General features: G+C 34.6%; 1 protein-coding gene across 3 annotated transcripts in view; it reads right to left on the minus strand.

Annotated features, from left to right (window-relative positions):
* The window catches only part of P4HA1 (prolyl 4-hydroxylase subunit alpha 1), a 94443-nt gene that overhangs the window by 35095 nt on the left and 41475 nt on the right, over positions 1–17873 (minus strand). For 2 of the 3 annotated variants that reach the window (XM_002920407.4, XM_034662673.1), the window contains 4 exons: positions 8665–8904; positions 5892–6088; positions 3307–3483; positions 86–156 (listed from right to left, as the gene is read on the minus strand). In XM_002920407.4, the coding sequence (XP_002920453.1) occupies positions 86–156; positions 3307–3483; positions 5892–6088; positions 8665–8904 (685 nt within the window). Of the gene's footprint in view, positions 1–85; positions 157–1182; positions 1254–3306; positions 3484–5891; positions 6089–8664; positions 8905–17873 lie in introns of all 3 variants that reach the window. The other variant, XM_011226452.3, reaches the window with a different exon arrangement.

A 17873-nucleotide genomic window follows, 5' to 3' on the forward strand; every position in this document is an offset into this window, starting at 1 on the left:
ACCACACCTTGGGTTTTATGAAAATTAGATTGTCAAGAAAGAAAATGTCCAAATAGGACTAAAATTCTCTCCATTACTCCCTTACCTCTTAGATACTCTGTACTGTGCTGTGGTCAATTTTCCAGTCTCAGGGTCATGTACTGTAGCTCGGCTCAGCTACAAAAAAAAGAGAAAGGACAAGGACTTACTCACGTAGCAGGCAATTTTGGGCTTTTGTTTGTTTTGTTTTGTTTTGCCAAGCCACAGGTGATTGGAAGGGTTCAGATTGGTCTGGATGGTAGGTAATGGTTTCAAATCAGCAAAAAACATTTAGACAGGTGGCAATAAGAAAAGCCACTTCCAAATCAAGAGAAAATGGGTTGACATATTTTTGTTGTAGATTTATTGTCCTTTCACTTTTTTTAAAAAAAATCATTTGAAGCTTTATGTAAATGATTTATAGCACTGGGTTTCACAGGAGCTTTCTCAGATCTAGAAGTTTAATGTCCTTTAAGTATTTTGACAAAAGAATAGTTAATAGTCTCTTTAAATTTATTTTTTAAAACTCTCACTGAGATAAAACTGTTAAAGTCTCTCTGGCAGCAAATAAGTTCATGAGTAATAGTAGTTGGAAGACTGAGATCAGAAGCATAACTCTGTTCTTTTCATTGCCAACTTTCTAGTCAGCAAGTTTTTTAAAATAACTCCAACAGGAGGAATACAGATTACTCCAAAATGACAATGGTATTTCACAAGATGAATGAACAAATGCCAATACAAATCACCATGAAGAATGATGTGAATTCACTGCAGCATTTATGAATGTAAGAGAACTATATAAACAAAGACTACTCCCAGATTAATCCAGGCTGCTGCTTTTTCTTTTTTTTTTTCCTTTTTGGCAAGAAAAAGGAAAAAGAAAACAAGTATCAAGCCATTTCCTGGAGATTTGGTTCCTGACCTGAAGAGAAATGCAAAGCATATTAATTGCCTAAAAAAAACGGACCAATTAAAGATTAAGAAAAGAACTTCTAGTTAAAGGGAAAGACCTGTGAAACACAAAGCAGTTGATCCATGCGTATATAAATAGGCGGTGACTTGAGCTGCAGACTGAAAATGACCTACTTCCCTTAAATGAATATTCCTGTAGGATGTACAAAACACTCATTAGAGGGCAAAATATGCAACATACACATCTCTTACCTTTTGCTAATTCTGTAATGTACCGTCTCCAAGTCTCCTGTTATTGGGTTTGAAATGGTGGCTCGCCTCAGCTGTGAAGCCAACCATCAAAATAGTTGCATTACAAAACAAAAAAAATGAATCACATTTATCCAACCAGTCAGAATTCTGGGATTTTTACAAAGGAGGATGAAAAGAGAAAATAACTCCATAGACTTCAGTCACCTTGTGTTGAGCCTTGAGAGACAGTTGGCTTTTTAGCTTTTTATATTTTTTTGTTATTTTTTAAATTTTGTTTTTGCTTTGCATGAACGGAGGGTACACAAACAACAGATTAGAAATTAAATTTCTTTCAGTGGTTGGAGGATGGGGCTGTGAGGAAAGAAATTTCTAAAATCTGAAATCTAATTTATAGTTAAAAGAATGGCTATTTGCAGTTAATGATCCATTTCAAACTTTTGATTTTAATTTTTTTTAGTGATGGAACTGTTTACAAAGGTAACGTCCAAAATTTGTTTCAAGGTCCATCTTTTCTTCCTTCAACATATCTGTTCATGTATTTCACATATACAGTGAAATAATCTTGGACTTAGCAGAAAGGCAGATGAAAAGAACTCATAAATGTACAAAAACAGTAGGAAAGAGGACAGCCAAGATAATGACTTCAAACTAAAAAAAAAAAAATGATTCTGAGATTAACAAAAGAGTATAAAATTTTTATTGGCATTGAATTTTTTGATTAAAATAATCCAACTGAGTTGTCCCTTTTGAAGACTAAGGCCTCCGAATCCAGAGATACAAGACTTGACCTCTAAACTGAAATGAATTCTTAAAAAATATTCTACCAAGATATTTTGGTTTATGGGGTTTACTGACCACAAAGAATGGACTAAAACAGAAATTGAAAAGAAACTGACAGAACATGATGTGATATAAGTAGTACTCTATTTGAAAGACTTACAAGAATTCCCTTGGACAACAGCTATACATATTAGACCAGTCTTTTCCATTTAAAATGTAATCTTTGGTTAAAAAAAAAAACCAATTTGGAATAGTAAAACTTAACAGCAACAAAAATTCTCACCTTAAGTTTATTTTGAGTACAGATATCCAGATAATTAAACCTTTATAACAAGGATCAGCAAACTATGGCCCATGGGCCAAATTCAGCCTGCCACCGGTTTTTGGAAATAAAGTTTTACTGAAATATAGCCACACTCATTTATATATTTTCTATGGCTGCTTTCACTATACAATGTAGACTTGAGTAGTTGTGATAGATGGTATGGCCAGCAAAGCCTAAAATATATTTATTATTTGTACTTTTACAGAAAAAATTTGCCAACACCACAGATATGCCTAATGTTTATTTAACAATCTCTTTACGACAGTGATGGCAGTTTATATTACTATCGATGAGATAAAATAGGTTTTAAGAACAAGTTGATGGGAAAAAAGGCAAGAGCATCTCAGGTTCTCATAAAAGAATTTCTACGCTTAACACTAAGTTTATGAGATTGTGTTTAAATTGTTTTCCTTAATGGGAATCACTAAACTCTACCTCTGAAACTAATAATATACTATGTTAAATAAATTGAATTTCAATAAAAATTTTTTTTAAAAATTGTTTTCCTTAAGATAAGTGATAGGAGTTAAATTCAGAAAACTATGATGTCCTTATTTCAAATTAGCATGATGCTTGTGCAGTTATATCTTTCCACTAATAATGTGCCCAAAGGGGAATAAAAATACTTCAAGTATTCTTTCAGATAAAAATACAGAAGATATGAGAAAGTTGGTCTTTGATTAGCCTAGGAGACTAAAGGGTTTGAAAATACATACAAAACCTTTTCAGGAAGATCTGAAATATCTGCAAATAAAATCATTGTGAATAAAAATCTCATCTACAATTTTCATAATTAAGTGCTTAAAACCCAGCTGCAGGGTATGTTATTTGTGTTAATAACAAAGTGACGAAAAGCTAGTATAAATAGAGCTTATTAACAACTCCATTCTGTTGTGACAATACCTAAAACTATCTGTGGGGTTACTGCCATATCAATTATCATTTTTGTAATCTTGCAAAGGCAAAACTGATACACAGGTAGAGTAAATTGAGAGAAAAAAGAGAAAAAAATTACTTACCCTTGGTTTTGCTAGATCTTTGACAATTTCAATTTCTGCATCAGAAATAATATCATGGAAGCGAATAATACGAGGCTTGTCCCACTCATCCTCCTGTTTGGCTGGAGCCAGAATGAATTTAGGATTCCGGTTTCCATCATGGTAACGGCAAAAGAGTTTTTTCTGTCTCCGAGGAGTCTAAACATAAAGTTAAGAAAATGATAAACATATTAGAGTGATAATAGTTTTAATCTTGCCCCTATGCAAAAAAGAAACAATAATCATGCTTGTGAGCATTGATGGAAGAATATACAAAACACCGTACTCTGCAAGTATTTTGCATCAAATAGGACATTCAGGATTTTAAAAGTTTTATTAATGATTATTTTCTGGGAGAGATGCTAGGTCTTAAATAAGAAAAAAGGTAGGGTTTCACTTTTAACCCATTTCTCATCAAAATAAAGTTTGGATGTCTAAATATGAAAGAAATAATAAAATATTTATGAAAATATGGAATGAATGACCTGCATGGCTCCAATCTTCACAAAGTGACTGGGAAGCTCCCAGAAAAAAGTTTTTAGAAGGAAAAATAAAACAAAACCTCACCAGGTTTTCCTAAATACCTCCCAGTTAGATGCTTGCGGCATAAATAAATAAATATAGTTTTAAAAAGCAAAGATGAAAATGAGTAATTCTAAAAAAGAAAAAATAAGTTATTAAAGAAAGCAGGTGCTTTTATTGATGAGTATTAAAAACAGAGTGATCGACAGAACAAATAAATGTTCCTTTCAATCTATATTATATTAACTAAATAAGTTATCCATCGCTCTTTCTTCTCAATTAAACAAGTATATAATATATGAAGTGGAAATAATATTAGTTTTTTTAAGATTTTATTTATTTATTTGACAGAGCAAGAGAGCACAAGCAGAAGGAGCGGGAGAGGGAGAAGCAGGTTCCATCCCAGGACCCTGGGATCATGACCTGAGCCAAAGGCAGATGCTTAACTGACTGAGCCACCCAGGCGCGCCTAGTTTTTGTTTTAATTATTAGCTAACATACTAAGATAAATAATGATGAATGTTTATTCTCTATGTACTTTATTTACCTAGAGTCAAATCTAAAGATTTATTTATTATAAGCCTTTGATACAATGATGAGATTAATAAGTATGAGAATAAAGATAATCCTTGACTTTGGGTGGGGTTGACATGTGTGTCACGTCAACAAACTGGTATATTAAGCAGACTTCTGTTTTATACCTATGGTTCCATTTTGATCTCTTCTTTAAGAGTTATTAGAGGCAATTAAAAAAATATCTGCTTACTACTAGAAATTTGAACACTAGATATTATGGAAATACTGTGCATTTTTTTTTAGACGTGACAATAGTTTTTTGGTTATTTTTTGTCTTTATCTTCAACAGACACGTAATAAAATATTTAGATGTGAAATTAAAAACAAATGTTTCGTGTGTCTATCAGAGTGTTATTATCCTTGTATTTATTCAAGCACCCAAAGCAAAAGTAAGCATGTTCTTCCAGGAGTCCATAAACTTAGCTCTCAAATGTGTCAACACAGATATGATCTAAGCATTTGCAGTTAGACATTAAGCTATCAACAATAAGTCCTCAAATACCAAAAAATCATCAAAATATACAACCCAGCCTGAGTTTATTGGTAGCAGAGAAAAACTTAAAAGACTATTCAAATGTTTACGCTTAAAAGTACTTACTTCAAAAATTCACTAATTCCTTCTACATATGCCTGCATTCAACTGAAAACTAGTGCCACATGCTCTTCCTTAAAAAAGGGTTCCATGCATGATCAAGTAATGTTGCGAAGCAATATATAGCATATCCATAATGTACATTATCATAAAAAGGCTCTGAAAAGTCCTGAGGCTGAACAAAAACCTACATTCCCCAGACTTGGAACTTTTATGTTTGTGGCCTTTAACTATTAACACCCTGAAGCACTAATACTCTGAGTTATAAATACATAAATATACAATAAAGAAAAGGATATTTATAGGCACATTTGAGTATTTAAAAAAATAAATGTTAAAGCCAAAATCTGCTGAAACTCTTTTTGCATTTTAAGTATTTCTTAAATAAACTAACACATTTCACTAAGCAATCCCGTCAAGTCAACTAGGAGCAAAACCACAAAAGATAATTGTATAGATGAGTTCTTTGTTTTACAGGATGGGTTAAGATGGTATATTATTTCTGCTTAAGACTGCGGAAATATCTTTCGCATTAAAATGTAAGAAAAAAACTTATTGCTTCCCTTAAACCATCTGATCCTTCATCTCACAAAAATAAGCCTCTTTTGGCCTATGCAAAGTTATATTATCAAAAATACACAAAATGGCACAATGATTCAAAAGTTTTATTCTAAAGCTATTTTACTAATAGTTGGACCATATTAAATGTGACACCCACAATAAGTTGATGCGGCATACTATAATACTTTAAGCCGTTAATTCTAATTTTTACCACCTAGGCGTAATATAAAAGAACTCTGATCCTCTCCAGAGCTATGTACAAACACACACACACATTCACACACACACACACACACAATTGGCTTTTCCACTTTACCATTTTGATACCCTCCCCACGGCACAGCATTTCGTACTTCTGTCTCTCTGGCAGGTAATCCACAGCAGCCCCTTTTTTCTTCAGTGTGGTTTTCTGATCAGATTGATCATCTGAAGCAGACTTATTGACATCTTTTTCTTTAGCCATTATATATTCGAAATATTTTAAGTTACCGTTAGCTCTCTGGTGTTCAGGATCTATTGGATAAGGAAGAAAGCATGACCATGGTTAAGTTTACAGTCATTCAAGCATCAGAATATTGTAATATAGAAATAGAGAACCATATAATTTACTTCCAAACCAGGATACTTATGAGAGGGAAAGGAGGCACTAATAAAAACTATTATACCAGGGGTGCCTGGGCAGCTCAGTCAGTTAAGCAACCAACTCTTGGTTTCAGTTCAGGTTTGATCTGGGGCTGTGGGATAAGCCCTACCTCCAGCTCCACACTCAGCACAGAATCTGCTTGAGATTCTTTCTACTGCCACCCCCAACCCGCTCACGCATGCTCTCAAATAACTAAATAAATGAAATATTTTTAAAAAATTATTGTACCAAAACAACAGGTATAAACCAGTACTGCCCCAAGTAAATCACATACAGTCACCCTATATAAAAAGAGTTCTGCAAAGGAATCAGCCATTTGTGTCAAAGTAGCAAATATTGTACTCTGAGAACTTATTAATCAGCCAAATGAATTATGATCAATTTGATGCCAAATGAATTCTAAAATGTTACTCATTCTACTTATTTTAAGCAATGGAAAAGATTTTTCTGAGACCAAAATGTAATCATCATGGGGAAGACAGTGTATACAGTTCAAAAGCAATGTTCACCAGAGATACATTATAAATGCAGAACATAGCCTACTTCCAAGGGCTGAGAGAATTTCAGTACCAAAATTCTAAGTGAGATGGAAAAAGAGAAACTAAAGGCATAATTTTCAAATAAGCCAGAATCCACTAACTGCCTCTGAATTGCTAGTCATCATTTTTAGCTATCTTTTAGTAGGGGAAAAGAGGACTACTCCACCCATCCGGGAGGGGAAAAAAAAAAAAATCCAAACACACACACACAAATAAAAAAGAACAATACATAGAAACTTCACTTACAATATTAACTGAAGTGATCAGGAAATCTAGCCTTAGATTTGTAAAATATTTGTCTTTGAGAAACTGCTCACAATATATGTTATAATATAAATATGATCTTAATTTTGTAAAAGAAAGGGAAAAGTGAGTATGTGCAGGGAAGGGGGTATATACTACAAGGAAATAAAATTTGTGGGTATCTTCCAGTGATTGGCTTATAGATGACTCTTCTATATATTTTTCTATTTTAAAAAATTTTCTATAATGACTCTTCAAGTCAGGAAGAAAAAAATCACTATAAAATACTGAAAAAGGGGTACTTGAACTAATATCTCCATTTAATAATTCACTCAACCAAGAAATAACCTAATTGTCAGAAGTTCATTTTCAGGTAACCAGTCCTTTTAAACTATTTGACTCTTCTAACATACACATATTAACTTGTTCAGAAAAATATTAATTTTTAAAAAGTTTTAAAGCTTCATTATATACCAAAGGCCACCTGAACTTATTAGCATACAACTCTACCTCCAGAGAGTCTGATTTAGTAGGTCTGGGGTGGAGATCGAGGAATTTTTCATTTCTAATATGTATCCAAGTAATTTTGATGCACATGGTCTCTGGATCATACTTAGAGCAACAAGCTGAAAATACTAGTCATCAAATCCTCATAGGATATCACATTACCTAACATCTGAATATGACAAATATATTTTCAGTGTATTTCAAATCATTATTTTAAAATATGAAATGCAATAAAACAAAAACATTCTTCAGAGGAAACTGGTCAATATTTAATATGACAACATGGTTAATAAACGTTTTTGACTGAGCTAGCTAGGTTAGGTCCGATTTTAAAGTTCCTGAGGAGTACACGGCAGAGAAACACAGCCACTGCTGTAGTACCATTAGCTGAGAAAAATCCCATTTATTTAATGGATAAATACAGGATAAAATTTGTCTAACAAACAGACTCTTGACTTATAACAAAAAGGACCAAATGCATATTACTCAGTCATTAAAAAAATGAAATCTTTGCAGTGACACGTATGGAGCTAGAGAGTATAATGCTAAAAGAAATAAGTCAGTCAAGAAAGACAAATACCATATGATTTCACTCATATGTGGAATTTAAGAAACAAAACAAAAGAACATAACGGGAGAAAAAAGAGGCAAACCAAGAAACAGATTCTTAACTACAGAGAACAAACTGATGGTTGCTGAAGGGGAAGTGGGTGGAGGATGGATTAGACAGGTGATGGGTATTGAGGAGGGCACTAGTGGTGAGCACCAGGTGTTGTGTGTAGGTGATGAATCACTAAATTTTACATCTGAAACTAACATTGCACTGCGTGCTAACTGGAACTTAAATAAACACTTGAAAAAGAAAAAAAAGTACCAAAGTTATATGAAAAATTACATATCAGAATTATATATATTTATCATTATATATATAAGATATAGAGTTATATTATCAGAATTATATACTGATCTTGTCATATAGCTTGGCACTTTTATATATCATGATTATCATACATTATATATAATACATTATATATAATAAAAATACATATAGTTATATATAACTATAACATATATATATGTGTGTGTGTGTATATATATATATATATATATATATATATATATTAAAAAAAAAATTGAATTAGGCCAAATTAACATACCTAGTTCAAGAAGCTTCTTTGTGAGCAAAAGTGCCTTATCCAGGTCTCCCTGCTGGTATACCGCGTAGCTCAAATAATCTAGAACAGAGACTTTATCAATGGTAGAAATCTCGCCTTCATCCAGCTGCCTTAGTGCTTGTTCCATCCACAGTTCTGTATGGTAATAATCGGCTTCTGTATAGGCCACTTTGCCCAACTCAAAACAGTCTTCAACTGTTAGAAAAGATTTGTGTTTTACTCCTAGGGAAAGAAAATAAAGAGAACTTTAGAAATATTTATTTAGGACTATACAGTTTTCAAAGTGCTATCTCACTTTTATTTGAACTTTTTAACTACCTTCTGAGGTAGCAAAAACAAGAATCATCCTAAGTTTATGAACAAAGGAACAATCTACAAGGTAATGAAACATGCTAAGAATCACACTAACAGGGTTCATGGACCTAGAAAACCCAAGACTTCAATTATCAGCCATCATACCAAATGAAACATCAATTAAGTTGAAGCATGCAATTTTCTGCATAGCAGGAATCATCATAGGACAAATACCTTACTCCTAACCAATAATCTGGACAACAAGTGAATGGACAGGAAGAAAGGCAGACCTGTAAATTAGTTCCTTCCCTTTTCCATTCTCTCCAACAGCATTAATAATATGTAATTTACATACCATAAAGTACACCCATTTAAAGAATACAATAGTTTTTAGTATGTGCAGAGTTGTGCAATCACCATTGCAATCTAATTTTAGAACATTTTCATCACCCCAAAAAGAAACATTGTAACCATTAGCAGTCACTATCCATTTTCTCCCCCTTTCTGCCCCAGCCCTAAACAACCATTCATCTACTTTTTGTATCTATAGATTTGCTTATTCTAGTTATTTCATATAAGTGGAATCATGTAACAAAGGGTCTTTTGTGACTGCTTCTTTCAACTCAGCATAATGTTTTCAAGGTTCATTCATGTTGTAGCATCTTTTTTATTGTTAAATAATAGTCCACTGTATGGAAAGACTGTATTTTGTTTATCAGGTGATGGACATTTGAGTTGTTTCTAGTTTTTTTGGCTTTTATGAATAATGCCATTATGTAGATTCATGTACAACTTCCTGGGTGGACATTTGTTTTCATTACTCTTATATGCAGTAGTGGAATTCCTGGGTCCCATGGCAACTCCATGCTTAAACACTTTCGGGAACTGCCGAACTGTTCTCCAAAGTACCTACACCATTTAACAATCCCACCAGCAACGTATGAAGGTTCCAATTTCTCCACATTCTCACTAATACTTCTTGTTCATTTGTTTTTATTACGGCCATTCTATTGGGTATAAAGTAGTATTTCACTATGGTCTTGATTTGTTTTTCTCTAATGACAATGCTGAGCATCTTTTCACGTGTTTATTCTCCATTTGTATATCATCTTTGGGAAAAGGTCTACTCAAATCCTTTGCCCATTTAAAAATTTGATTCTTTTTATTATTTTTAGAGTTCTTTGTATTATTCTGGATACAAGTCTCTGATCAGAAATATGATTTTCACATATTCTTTCCCACTGTATGGGTTGTCTTTTCACTTTCTTGATGGTGTGAAGTATAGAAGTTTTAATTTTGGTTAACTTAATTGTCTAATTTAATTAATCCTTAATTAGTTTTGCTTTTGGTGTTGGTATGTCAATAGCTTGTGAAGTAAAACTTCTGTCTTAAGAAAAGGAGATGGGAGGGGCGCCTGGGTGGCACAGCGGTTAAGCGTCTGCCTTCGGCTCAGGGCGTGATCCCGGCGTTATGGGATCGAGCCCCACATCAGGCTCCTCCGCTATGAGCCTGCTTCTTCCTCTCCCACTCCCCCTGCTTGTGTTCCCTCTCTCGCTGGCTGTCTCTATCTCTGTCAAATAAATAAATAAAATCTTTAAAAAAAAAAAAAAAAGAAAAGGAGATGGGGCATCTGGCTGGCTCAGTCAGGAGAGCATGCAACTATTGATCTCAGGGTCAGGAATTCAAGCCCCACGTTGGGTATGGAGCCTATTTTTTAAAAAAAAACTAGTTAAAAAAAATTTGACAGTTCACACAAAATTTTAAAAAAAATTAAAAAGTAGGAAAATAGCCTAATCATTAAAGAAATATGAAATTAAAACAACCCTAAAGAAAAATATTTTTAAACAATAGCCTACATTTATTGAGGTCTTACTATGTGCCAGACATTTGTCACTCATTTAATTCTCAAAGCAATCCAGATGAGGAACTAAGGTAGAGAGAGGTTAACTACTGTGCTCAAGGTCACACAGCAAAGAGCCAGAATTGGAATCTGCACACTATGACTCGAGAAGTTTGTGTCATATTATACCATAAAATGGCAAAATTTAATGGGGGGGGAGTCGTAAACTGGTAACTTTACTCTTAAGACATCCAGCAATATGAAAACGGATAAAATAATTTTATGCCTATGAATTGATACTATTTTTCAATTATTTTCTTGAGTTTAGTACTAGGGGTTGGGGAAGAAACACCTTATATAAACAACTTTTATAGCCGAACCAAATTTTATAGCTAAAAACTATAATAAACTAAAAGCAAGGAAATGTATAGGCCAATATGTCAACATAACGGAACAGCATTTTTCATTAAGAAAGATAATTTTTTTTTAGATTTTTATTTATTTATTAGGCACCCAGGCACCCAAGACAGATAATTTCAAATGCCATATAGGAAAGCCAGAAAGATCTAGACAGAAATATGTCAAAATGTTAAATTGAGGGCACCTGGGTGGCTCAGTCAGTTAAGAATCTGCCTTCGGCTCAAGTCATGATCTCAAGGTCCTGGGATCAAGTCCCACATTGGGCTCTCTGCTCACTGGGAAGTCTGCTTCTCCCTCTCACTCTGTGCTCTCCCCCTCTCTTTCCCTCCTTCCCTCCCTCCCTAATACATAAAATCTTTTTAAAAATTTTTTAAAAATTTAAAAAATGTTAATCAATACCCTGAGGGATGTATTACAAATTGTTTCCTAATCTTTATGCCTTTCTGCCTTTCTATGTCTTTCTACCTTTATGCCTTTCTATTGTACAATTACCATTACTTTCATAAAAACAAAAAAAAGAGCTATATAAAGAAATAAACACAAAAAGTATAACTCTGAATGATACAAAGAAAATGATAACAACCATATAACATTCCATCTTTATAAACAGTAAGTCTGATGAGTTACTTGGAGATTTTAAGGGCCTGAGTTTTGTATGTTGTTCTTGGTTTCTATCATGTTAAGTAAATAATGAAGAGATGATTACTTCTCAAACATATTCTGGGAGAAAAAATAAGCATCTGATATAAAATACCTGGAAACACCAGATAAAATGTATTATCTATTTATACTATAGCCCAGTTCACAGGAATTAAGCAATCTAAGGCCAAAACCAAAAAGGAACTTGAAACTCAGACAGGTAAGCAGAGAATGAAGCTGCATTTAGCCTGGAGGCAGTCACCAAATCAGAAACCTGAAGGCTGATTTTTAACCACCAGAAAAGGAACAGGAAATAAAGACTCAGGTCCATGCAAAGTGGCAAGTTGGTCCTTAAAGTAGTGGTTGGTTGGTAACGTCATATGACAAATGGCAGATGCAACACTTATACTTGGCCAAATGCACCCTTAGTTCAAGTTTTGCAATATTCCCACACACAATCTGAAGAAGTATACACAATCCAAAATTACAAAGCACATGATGGAACAAGCCATTATGAGCAAAATCAGCAAAACTATTTAAAAACTGCATTAGACATCCCAAGTTCTTCAGATATTGGTGTTATCAGATTTAGAATACAAAATAACTATGATTAAAATGTCTAAAGAAATAAAAAAAATAGAAAATAAGAACATGTAAGACACCCTAAAAAAAAAAGACCAGGGAGATGCAAGTGGGAGGAAAAAAAAAAACTTCCAGAAATGATAAATAGAATCAATTAAATAAAAACTTCCTGGCCCAGTTAAACTGCAAATAAGACACAACGAAAGAGGGGATAATAAACCTAAAAGAGGGAGCTGAGTAAATTACCGTGGGACAAACTCTCCAGGACACAGCAGAGGAGAGATAAAAATGAAGCGCTAGTTAAAAGGAAGAAAAATAAGGTCTAATATGTCTACTTGGAGTCCCATCAGAAGACAATAGAGAACATAGGAGAGGCACTATTTAAAGAAATAATGGTGGAAGTGGACAATTTTGCAGAATTAAAGCACATAAAACTTGAGAGTCAGGAAGTACAAAGAACCCAAAGCCAACATATATGTGTAATATATATATAAAGGCTTCTTAAGGATATGTTTCAAAGATGAGGAAAACATCTTTTTAAAGATGTATTTATTTGAGAGAGTGGGTGGTGGTGGTGGTGGTAAGGGGCAAAGGGAGAGAGGATCTTAAANAAAAGCACATAAAACCTGAGAGTCAGGAAGTACAAATACATCTTTTTAAAGATGTATTAAAGCACATAAAACTTGAGAGTCAGGAAGTACAAAAGAACCCAAAGCCAACATATATGTGTAATATATATATAAAGGCTTCTTAAGGATATGTTTCAAAGATGAGGAAAACATCTTTTTAAAGATGTATTTATTTGAGAGAGTGGGTGGTGGTGGTGGTGGTAAGGGGCAAAGGGAGAGAGGATCTTAAACAGACTCCACACTGAGCACAGAGCCCAACGTGGGGCTGGATCTCAGGACCAAGAGTCAGACATTCAACCAACTGTACCACCCAAGCACCCCTCAAAGATAAGGAAAATCATTCTATAAGGAAAGTCTGAGGTACAAGAAAGAATGATAAAGAAATTGGTATACATATGAGCCAATCTAAATTAAAGTGAACTGGGGCACCTTGGTGGCTGAGTCAGTTGAGTATCTGACTCTTGATTTTGGCTCAGGTCATGATCTCAGGGTCCTGGGATCCAGCCCTGCGTTGGGCTTTGCACTCAGTGGGGATTCTGCTTGGGGATTCTCACTCTCCCTCTCCCCCTACTCTCATGTGCACTCTCTCTCTCTAAAAGAAAATAAATAAATCTAGGAAAATAAATTGAAGTGAATTATCAGATTGGCAGAAAACTCAGTTTGACAAGATTGACATTTTTTTGGTGATGCTATAGGGAAATAGGCACGCTCACATATTGCTGATAGAAATGCAAAATGATACACCACCTATGGAGGGTAATTGGGATAATATTAGCAAAATTACCTATGCATTTACTCTTTGATTCACTGGCATCACTTCTAGAAAAAATATCCCAAAGATCACTTAGCAAAAACAGAAAATATATGTACAAGGATACTGGCAGCATTATTTTTATAAAATAGACAACAAAAAACCAGATGTTCATCCTAGGGGCCTGGTTAAATAAACATGGCACCTCCACAGAAATAGAATAAAATGTAGATATAAAGAGAAATGAGGATTTCTATATATGATATGAAGTGATATCGAGGGTATATCAATAAATTAAAACACCATGGTAGAGAAAGAATTTTTACCATATTTCCTGTGTTTATGTTGAGAAGAAACAGGAATACATACACATTTGCTTATATTTTCAAAAATAAACAAGGAAATAGAAAAACTAAAATGGTAGTTACATATAGGAAAAATAAACAGGTAGAGGAGTACAGAAACCAAAGTAAGACTTCCGTCAGCGGACCTCACAAACACAATTTAGACTTTGAAAGAATATAAAAGTCTGACATAATTAAAAATAGTATGGGAGAAATGAGTGAAGGTGGTCCAAAGGTACAAACTTCCAGTTATAAGATAAGTAAGTCCTGAGGAGGTAATGTACAGCATGGTGACTATACTTAACAATAATGTATTGTATATTTGGAAGTTGTTAAGAGAGTAGCTCTTTAAAATTCTCGTTAGAATTTTTAAGGAGGAAACAAAGAGGGGTGCCTGGGTGGCTCAGTCAGTTGAATGTTCAACTCTTGGCTTCAGCTCAGGTCATGATTTTATGGGTCATGGGATCAAGCCCTACATCAGGGCTCACACTCAGTGGGGAGTCTGCTTGAAGATTCTCTTTCTCTCCCCCTCTCATGCACATGCTCTCTCTATTGAATAAAATCTTTAAAAAAAAAAATCTCCTCATAGAAAAAATAAAATTTGTAACTATGTGCAGTAATGGATATTAACTAATCTCACTGTGGTAATCCTTTCATAATATGTATATCAAGTCATTAAGTTGTACACCTATAATACATTACATGTGAATTATATCTCAATTTTTAAAAAGATAACTTGGGCACCTTATTTATTTATTTAAAGATTTTTATTTATTTATTTATTTAAAGATTTTATTTATTAATTTGACAGAGAGAGACAGCCAGCGAGAGAGGGAACACAAGCAGGGGGAGTGGGAGAGGAAGAAGCAGGCTCCAAGCGGAGGAGCCTGATGTGGGGTTTATCCCAGAACACTGGGATCACTCCCTGAGCCGAAGGCAGACGCTTAACGACTGCACCACCCAGTCTCCCCTGGGCACCTCTTTTAAATAGAAAACATCAATAATAGCATTTTGCAGTTTTAGCTGTCACGTGCTTTTAGCTCATTTGATTCTCTGGGCAATCCAATAAAAAGGGTATTAACTCAGACCCCAAATGGCTACTGCCCACTATGCTAACTATAGTTTCATGTTTCCATATTGGACAATCTGTTAATCTGCTTCATTTGTCAACACATTTCTAATTATAAAAGATATTTAGGGGTGCCTGAGTGGCACAGTTAGTTGAGCATCTGATCTTGGTTTCAGCTCAGGTCGTGATCTCAGGGTCATGAGATTGAGCTCTGGGCTGGACTCCGTGCTCAGTGCAAAGACTGTTTAACACTCTCTCTCTGCACCTAGATGGCTTAGCCAGCTAAGTGTCTGCCTTTGGCTCAGGTCATGATCCCAGGGTCCTGGGATTGAGACCCGCATCAGACTCCCTGCTTAGTGTGGAGCTTGCTTTTCCCTCTCCCTCTGCTGTTCCCCTGATGCTTGTGCTCTCACTCTCTCTCAAATAAATAAAGAAAATCTTAAAAAAAAAAAAAAAAAAGGACTCTCTCTCTCTCCCTCTGCCCCCTCTTCAACATGCACTCACACTCTCTCTCTCTCAAATAAATAAATAAATCTTTTTTAGCTTTATTATTTTTTAAAGATTTTATTTACTTATTTGAGATGGGGGGGCACAAGTGGGGAGGAGAGTCAGAGGGAGAGGGAGAAGCAGACTCCTCACTAAACAGGGAGCCTGACACAGGGCTGGATCCCAGGACCCCAAGATCATGACCCCAGCCGAAGGCAGACACCCAATTAATTGAGCCACCCAGGCACCCCAAATAAATCTTTTTAAAAAAAGATATTCAGAAATCAAAACAATATAAAATTTTGAATAGGAGAAAGATAGGATAGGAATTAAAAACTAAGCCTGTGATAAATTTGCTTTCGGTGAAAAAGACACAGAATAAGAAAAGGGAGGACCAAAGGAGGGGGAGAAAGGAGGAGGAAGAGGAGAGTATTTTCTAACTTTTGACACCATGGTCAAACAGTAACTGTTAGACTCATGGTGGTTTAACGTTAATGTTAAAATATCTTGTCTACTACCCCAATTTCTCTGACCTAGATAAATGGAGAGATACAACATGTTCATGGATTAGAAGAAGTCTATATTGTTAAAATAACAGTGCTGCCCAAATTCTTTGCAAGATTCAACCCAACCCCAATCAAAATTCCTACAGGAATTTTTTTGTGTGTGTGTGGGGGGGGAACTAACAAGCTGATTCTGAGATTTACATGGAAATTCAAAGAATCTAGAATAGCCAAAGCAATTTTACCAAAGAACATAGCTGGAGGACTTATTCTGCCTGATTTCAATACTTACTACAGAGCTATAGTTCAGGGGCACCTGGGTGGCTCAGTGGTTGAGCATCTGCCTTTCGCTCAGGTCATGATCCCAGGGTCCTGGGATTGGGCCCCACATTGGGCTCCCCATTCAGTGCAGAGTCTGCTTCTCCCTCTCTCTGCGCCTCCCCCCGACTCAGGCTTGCACGCTTTCTCTCTCAAATAAACAAATAAAATCTTAAAAAAAAAAAAAAAGCTGTAGTTCAAACTGCTTGGTATTATTTACAGGTAGACATACAAATCAATGGAACAGAATCGAGTCAAGAAACAGACCAAGTAATTTTCAGCAGATGTCAAGGCAATTCAATGCAGAAAAAAAGTCTTTTCAACAAATGTTGTTCAACAAATTAAATATTCATAAAAACAAAACAAAACATCAATCTTTACTGTCTACCACATACAAAGTCAACTCAAAATGTATCCTATAGCTTAATGTGAAATCTCAAACTATGGAACTTCCAGATTAAAAAAAAAAAAAAAGCACAAGAAAAATATTTTAGACCTCAGGGGAGACAAAGATTTCTTAGATTTGACACCAAAAGCACTACCATAAGTGAAAAAAATATCAGGGTGCCTGAGTGGCTCGGTCGGTTCAGTGTCTGGCTTTTGATTTCAGCTCAGGTCATGATCTCAGGGTTGTGAGATCAAGCTCCATGTTGGGCTCTGCACTGAGCATGAAGCCTGCTTAAGATTCTCTCTCTCTCTCTCTCTCTCTCTCTCTCTCTCTATCCCTCTCCTTCTGCTCCCTCACCTCTCTCTAAAAAATAAAATATTGATAATTAAACTATATCAAAATTTAAAACTTCTGCTCTTTGACAAGTGCTAATATGAAAATAAAAAGACAAGAGACTGGTTAAAAATATTCACAACACATTTATCTGATAAAGAATTTACATCCAAAATATATAAAGAACTCTTGGACTCTTCACCAAAGAACAGATATGACTAACCAACAAACACAGGGAAAGATGTTCAATATCATCAGTCATCATTTGTAACATATATATAACAATGTAAATTAAACAATGAGATATCACTATGTACCCATTATACTGGCTAAGATTAAAAACTGAATATACCAAGTGTTTGAAGTATGTAGAAGAAATCATACTGATGAAATGAATGCAAAATGGTACAAAAAACTACTCAGTTTCTTAGAAGTTAAATATATGCCCACCATAAAACCCACTCATTTCACTCCTAGATATTTAACCAAAAGAAACAAATAAAAACAATAATAATAAAAAGAGAACAATCTCTCTAACTGGAGAAAAATACTAAAATGAATGAACCCAACTATACAACATTGAGGGCATAACCAC

Source organism: Ailuropoda melanoleuca, chromosome 6 (genome assembly GCF_002007445.2).
Source record: "Ailuropoda melanoleuca isolate Jingjing chromosome 6, ASM200744v2, whole genome shotgun sequence".
Classification (NCBI taxonomy): domain Eukaryota; kingdom Metazoa; phylum Chordata; class Mammalia; order Carnivora; family Ursidae; genus Ailuropoda; species Ailuropoda melanoleuca.